This window comes from Anolis sagrei, chromosome 1 (assembly GCF_037176765.1).
Source record: "Anolis sagrei isolate rAnoSag1 chromosome 1, rAnoSag1.mat, whole genome shotgun sequence".
In the NCBI taxonomy this organism is placed as follows: Eukaryota; Metazoa; Chordata; class Lepidosauria; order Squamata; family Dactyloidae; genus Anolis; species Anolis sagrei.
The window spans coordinates 68,227,935-68,234,958 of NC_090021.1; the positions used below are offsets into that span (position 1 = coordinate 68,227,935).

At 40.9% G+C, this 7,024-nt stretch overlaps 1 protein-coding gene across 1 annotated transcript; it reads right to left on the reverse strand.

The window, feature by feature from the left end:
- Nucleotides 1–1,004: 1,004 nt before the first annotated feature.
- MRPL18 (mitochondrial ribosomal protein L18) lies at nt 1,005–6,360 on the reverse strand. The gene is made up of 4 exons (XM_060753668.2): nt 6,072–6,360; nt 2,528–2,714; nt 1,590–1,824; nt 1,005–1,202 (listed from the first exon to the last, which is right to left on the reverse strand). The coding sequence occupies exons 1-4, from the start codon at nt 6,136–6,138 to the stop codon at nt 1,131–1,133; spliced, it is 561 nt and encodes a 186-aa protein (XP_060609651.2). The 5' UTR covers nt 6,139–6,360; the 3' UTR covers nt 1,005–1,130.
- Nucleotides 6,361–7,024: the final 664 nt, after the last annotated feature.

The following is a 7,024-nucleotide window of genomic DNA, read 5'->3' on the forward strand; positions in this document are numbered from 1 at the left end:
TGGAATGTGTCCAGAGGGGGGCGACTAAAATGATCAAGGGTCTGGAGAACAAGCCCTATGAGGAGCAGCTTAAGGAGCTGGGCATGTTTAGCCTGAAGGCTGAGAGGAGACACAATAGCGATGTGTAAATATGTGAGAGGAGGGAGCAAGCTTTTAAACAGAGGATAGATCTAGATGGCCATCTGTCAGGGGTGCTTTGAATGCAATATTCCTGCTTCTTGGCAGGGGGTTGGACTGGATGGCCCATGAGGTCTCCTCCAACTCTTTGATTCTACGATTCTTCCCAGGTGCTTAAGCGGCTGAAGGGAAAAAGGAAAGGGATTAGGAATTATGAGAGTTGTGGTTCAAAACACTTGGAGGGCCGAAGTTTGCCCATGCCTTCTGTATAGGGATACGATCCCACTTTTAACTGCTGTGGTGCATACTCTCAAATTCTGGGGTTTGTCGTTTGAAGACACGCTACAGCTCCTTGGTTGAGAGTTTAATGTAATGAAAGTACCAATCCCAGGTTTGCATAGGATGCAGCCCTGGCACTTAAGAATTTATGCTATGATTCGTAGCCTGAATGGTTCCCTGGACTATTCGTCATGTTTGAGGCCCCTCCTAGGTAGGGGCCTTAGGAGGACCTGCTTGGACTCTTAACAAATGGGCAACTTAACTATTTTTCAGCCTGGGTGGAACCTGCATGTTTTCACTTAAGATGGTCAGGATATCTTAATGCTTGTGCTACCAACAAATGTATTTTCTACACACAATTCCAAGTAAACGTCTTTAGAACATGACGTCAGTTTATATTAAGCCCAACTCACAGTCCTATTCTATACATTTTACTTTGCCTGTTTTAATTTTTCTGAATGAAGCATACATTTAAATTTTAAAGTTTTATGAAATTCACTTCAATGTGAGAAGGAGTACACCTGTCTTGAAATCCAGTTTCTTTGTATGAGTTCCAGGTAAAGTTCAGTTTTAGGTAACAGCTATAAAAAAAATGCCATTGAAATCAGTCCATCTTTATATTTTTATTTATCAACACATGGTTCAGTATTATTAAACTACAGTTATTTCTCCTGAAAGAATACAGCACAGACTTTGGAACAGTATTTCTCAGTGTCTTCTTGTGAATCTTCAGTTTATCCATATATTCTTTGTACCTCTGTCAAAGTAACACCACCTTCTGTCATAGCATTTTCAAATTGTTTGACCTGTTTTTGTTTAAAAGAGAAACAAATTAAGTCATGATCTTTGTTCAACCACACAATGTATTTTTGGAATATACTTTTTTTCACATTTGTTCTAATTTTTCCTAGAGAACTTTCCAACTTTTTGCAGCATATTCTAACTTTAAGGCTACAAACCAGTGTCGACTTTCAGCAATTGCTGAAATTGCATTTCCATCACCTGAAGAAAGATGGGCTATAGACCCAATAATTAAGAGCAAATAAGATAATTAACACTAGAGCCAGATGACATCTTGCTGGAAATAAAGTTGCTTTTCAGACATGACAGGAGGTTGAATTGTAGAATCAATTGCATGTTGATTTTTATAATTAGTAAAAAACAAATCCTGTCCCAAAACTCAATCTACTTGCCGTTTCGCTACGCCTTTCCCATGGAATTATAGCACGAAAGTCCACTAAGCCGATTCCTGCTTCAAGACAGCGTTGTGCTAGTACTCGTCCCACATTCTCACATGCTGCCATGTTGGATGTACTGTGAAGGTGTTTCTTGATGGCCCACTCTCGGGTGGACGCGGAGACGACAATGTGGCCACTGCAATGCTCAACGTAGGCCTCCACGTGCTTCTGTGATCGCACAAGTCGCAACCTGAAGAGTTGAGCATTTTTAAAATCATAACTTGAGTTTAGAAATTAAAAACTTATTCTTATCACTGCTGAAAAGATTTTATAAAGAAAAGTATGGCACTACTTCTCAGAACACTTTCATGACATAAGGATCGAAAATATTGTGAAGGGATAACAAGTCATGAAACAGGTGGAATTCTTTAAAAACACATGATTTTCGTTTAAGATTCTCGAGACAAAACACTTCTGTTCTTTTTAAGTCAATTTATCCATATCCTAATCCTTAGTCGGTGTAGTGGTTTCAGCATTGAATGATGACTCTGGAGCCCAGATTTGAATACCTGCCCAGCCATGGCTACTCACTGAGTGACCTTGAACATGTCCCAGTCTCCCAGCCTCAGAGGAAGATAAACACAAACTTCCTTTAAACATATCTTGCCAAGAAAGCCTTGTGATAGCTTTCACTTTAGTCCGAAATGGCTTGAAACTACACAACAACAGGTTGAACATAATATAGTTTTCTTGGTAAGAGATTTTTTTTCAGAGGCAGTTTTTCTTTGCTTTCCTCTAGGTTTCTATGGTGAGCAGGGATTTGAATCCTAGCTTCCCAGTGTACTAGTGTAACACACAAACCACGTCACTTCTCTGGCTCTCACTTCTTTAGTAGTGAAAAATTCAAAAATATACATAAGAATTCTGCTGTTCTACATATTTCCCTAACCAACCTATGCCAATAGTCTCGTTTGGGCCATGTGGTTCTCCAGCCCCGTTCCTTCCTTGCCAGAGCCAAGCGTTCCAGGTTACGTGGGTTCCGGTTAGTGAAGTCAGGGTTTACAATCTCATTTTCTCTTGTATCCACTTCATCCTCAGCAGAAGGTGTGGAACTGGGAATAGCAGAAATACATCTAAACCCTGTAAAGGAATAAAGTGTTTAAAAACACTGAAATCCAAATAGAGAGAAACAAAATACAATAAACAATGAATTCTTCCTTCAAGTTAGAAAAGTTGTCAGTACTTATAAACGTATTACAGCGATGTTGACGGTCTCTGAATAAGAGGTTAAACATTCTGGCTAACTCTCAGAATGTCCAACTTGAATTAATAAAAGAATGTTTATAGACAGTTTCCTTATGCACCCTGCTCCAGAATTTAGAAGACAGCATATTTAACTGAGCTGGGGAAAATAAGGATAAATCTGCAGTTAAAATTAGAGGAAATATTTGAATAATTGTTTAAAAGGCAAGAATAGCCTGAGTTAATAGAAGCAATAACTTCTATGAAGCACTAGATTTATAGACAAACTAGCCGTCCCCTGCCACGCGTTGCTGTGGCCCAGTCTGTGTAAAATGTGTTGTGTGTGTGTATATGTCTGGACATATTTGTGCATATGTTTTTGGTTTTACTGGCACATTAATCTATTAATTTATTGAGTATATGGCTTGGTTTTACTGGCACATTAATCTATTAATTTATTGTTAAATTTTACTGATGTACGTTTTAAAATGATTTTATTGTGAGTTGTAGTTTTTAGGGTATTTATGTTGTTAGCATCCTCTGATGCTCATGTGAGGCCGCGCTGAGTCCCCCTTGTGGGGAGAATATATGAAATAAATAAATAAATAAATATGTGCATATGTGGTTTTGCGCATGTGTTGTAATGTAATTTTTGTTTCTTTGGCTTTTTAAGTCTCTTCTGCTGTGTTTTTCAGTGTTTTTATGGGTGATGGTCACTTGTTGGCCTAATAGGTGTATTGTGTCCAAATTTGGTGTAAATTCGTCCAGTGGTTTTTGAGTTATGTTAAACCCACAAATGAACATTACATTTTTATTTATATACTAGCCGTCCCCTGCCACGCTTTGCTGTGGCCCAGTCTGTGTAAAATGTGTTGTGTGTGTGTATATGTCTGGACATATTTGTGCATATGTTTTTGGTTTTACTGGCACATTAATCTATTAATTTATTGAGTATATGGCTTGGTTTTACTGGCACATTAATCTATTAATTTATTGTTAAATTTTACTGATGTACGTTTTAAAATGATTTTATTGTGAGTTGTAGTTTTTAGGGTATTTATGTTGTTAGCATCCTCTGATGCTCATGTGAGGCCGCGCTGAGTCCCCCTTGTGGGGAGAATATATGAAATAAATAAATAAATAAATATGTGCATATGTGGTTTTGCGCATGTGTTGTAATGTAATTTTTGTTTCTTTGGCTTTTTAAGTCTCTTCTGCTGTGTTTTTCAGTGTTTTTATGGGTGATGGTCACTTGTTGGCCTAATAGGTGTATTGTGTCCAAATTTGGTGTAAATTCGTCCAGTGGTTTTTGAGTTATGTTAAACCCACAAATGAACATTACATTTTTATTTATATACTAGCCGTCCCCTGCCACGCTTTGCTGTGGCCCAGTCTGTGTAAAATGTGTTGTGTGTGTGTATATGTCTGGACATATACGTGTTTTCTGTCTGTATATATGTGTGTCTGCATATATATATGTGGTTTTGCGCATGTGTTGTAATGTATTTTTTGTTTTTTGGCTTTTGTAGTCTCTTTTGCTGTGTTTTTCAGTATTTTTATGAGTGATGGTCACTCGTCGGCCTGATGGGTGTATTGTGTCCAAATTTGGTGTCAATTCGTCTAGTGGTTTTTGAGTTATGTTAATCCCACAAATGAACATTACATTTTTATTTATATAGAAGAAAATATCACCGGGGGGGGGGGGGGGACTCTTTATGGCTCCCTGAGTTTCTACCTAATACTGTATTCACATTCCTTAGAACAAGAACTGTGATGTCTGCAGAACGATAATACCCTGACATGATCTACCTCTGTAAAAAGGCCCTTGGTAGCATTTATTTTACCTGCTAGTGCAATTACACCCTACTCTACCTCTTGGATTCCCTGGTGAAACACTGGTGAAACACTGCTGTTTCACCAGTGTTTTAAATGTTTAATCTATTGAAACCGGCCCGCCCAATGTGATCAATTTCTGTGTGTTTAAATGCTGTGATTTAATATTGTTGACGTGTTTAAAATGGGTTTGTATTGTATTTTATTTTTGCTGTGTTCTGTTGTATATTGTTTTACTATATTGCTGGGCTTGGCCTCATGTAAGCGTTGCTGTGGCCCAGTCTGGTGATCTGGAAAATAAAGTAATGAGAAAGTGTCAGGAGGGCTCTGATTATGTTTTCTTGCCCTGGTGAAGGGAGTTGGACTGGATGGGCTTAAGTATTTTCTGTTGGTGAACTAAAACTCCAAAACATAAGGTCCATGCCCTTCCAGAGGTTTTTTTGTTGTTGTCATGGGGGTTCTGTGTGGGAAGTTTGCCCCAATTCTGTTGTTTGTGAGATTCAGAATGCTCTTTGATTGTAGGTGAACTATAAATCCCAGTAACTACAACTCCCAAATGTCAGTGTCTATATCCCCCAAATTGTGTTCATATTTGGGCATATGGAATATTTGTGCCAAGTTTAGTCCAGATCCATCATTGTTTGAGTCCACAGTGCTCTCTGGATGTAGGTGAACAACAACTCCCAAACTCAAGCTCAATGCGCACCAAACCCTTTTAGCGTTTTCTGTTGGTCATGGGAGTTCTGTGTGCCACGTTTGGTTCAATTCCATCATTGGTGGAGTTCAGAATGCTCTTTGATTGTAGGTGAACTATAAATCCCAGCAACTACAACTCCCAAATGGCAAAATCAAAAAATTTTGAGTGAAGGACATACATTGGGTTGTTAGGTGTATGCTGTCCAAATTTGGTGTCCATTGGCTCACTGGTGTTTGAGTTCTGTTAATCCCACAAACGAACATTACATTTTTATTTATATAGATTATTATTATTATTATTATCATCATCATCATCAGACTTTCATAAAAAGAAAGCAGAGGGTTCAGTGTGAGGGTTCAGCCTCAAACTGGACTGAGGAATTGCCCCGACTCCTGCCCTATTCATATCCTCAAGATCAGCTCGAGAAGTCTGCAGAACTGTCCTGGGCAGATTTTCAGGGGTTGCTGCAGAGGACCTCCAACTGATGCAGCACTGAATTTCATACCGACTGCTAGGAATTGTGGGAGTTGAAGTCCAAAACACCCGGAGGGCCGAAGTTGTCCCATGCCTGCCTTAGAGGGAACCTGCACCCTGCAGCTTCAGTTTGTCCATGCCTTGGCTAGTGGGTGTTGGGACTTCTTTTGTATATGCGATCGTGGCTTCCAAGAAGGAGTTTTTCCTACTAAACTGCCCCGTTTCTAATCCAAACCCCGTGGGCTGTGTACCTGGCGCTGCTTCCCGCAGTCCCCTGGCCGTGATCCTCGCCAGCAACGTCGCTTTCCGCAGAGCCATCACGCCGCCTGGCAGGATAGCTAGGAAACCGGAGAGAGCGCCATCTTGACTCAGGGAAAGGCCTGCTTCCCACTCGCAGCTCGATGTCTCCGTTGGATACAAGCAGTGGCCCAGGGGTTGGACTTCAACTCCCGAAAGTCCTAGACACTGTCGGCAGCGATCAGGAATTCTGGGAGATGGAGTCCACAAACTAGGAAATCTACTGAAGCCGTAGGGGAAAAAAGACTTCGCCCTTTTAAAAAATGGCGCCTACAAATGATGGATGCTTATAACCTTGCTTGCGATTGGCTCCGGGCAACTAGTCCCGCCTCCTTTTCTCTATGATGGTCCTATGAGACAAGGGCATTCCGAAGGGTCGGAATGGAACCTTTCAAATCAGGAGTAGGCAAATCTCGGCCCTGCAGGAGTTTTGGACTTCAACTCCCACAATTCCTAGCAGCTTTAGGCCCCTTCCTTTTCCCCCTCAGCCGCTTAAGCGGCTGAGGGGGAAAAGGAAAGGGCCTGAAGCTGCTAGGAATTGTGGGAGTTGAAGTCCAAAACTCCTGCAGGGCCCCAGGCCTGTTTTAGACAGACAAACGTCAGTGCAGATGGCATCATGGGAGTTGTAGTCTGGAGCGCCATTAGTACCTATTGGCAGATTAGGCTTGTGAAAACAGCGTTTTTTCTAGAACGTTCCAGAACAAACGCAACAGCCACGCCCATATCGCTTGTTGCTATGTAACAGTAGACGGAAGGAGCCCTGCCTTGCCCAACAACCAATGACCATCAGCAGCTCAGAAGCAGTCGGCCTATTACGTTTGTCACAGGCGTTTGGATTGGTTAATATTCTTTTGAGGCTCTTCCAATCGTCGGCATCGCATCTTTGAGTCGCCATCTTGAGAGGCGT

Bases quoted from the DNA above. Each gene is read 5' to 3' on its own strand.
- MRPL18 (XM_060753668.2), bottom strand. From the start codon at position 6,138: ATGGCTCTGCGGAAAGCGACGTTGCTGGCGAGGATCACGGCCAGGGGA. The intron at 1,825-2,527 runs GTTGGTTAGGGA...TCAACTCTTCAG, and splicing joins AAACGAGACTATTGGCATAG to GTTGCGACTTGTGCGATCAC. The intron at 1,203-1,589 runs GCAAGTAGATTG...AAACAAAAACAG, and splicing joins GGGAAAGGCGTAGCGAAACG to GTCAAACAATTTGAAAATGC.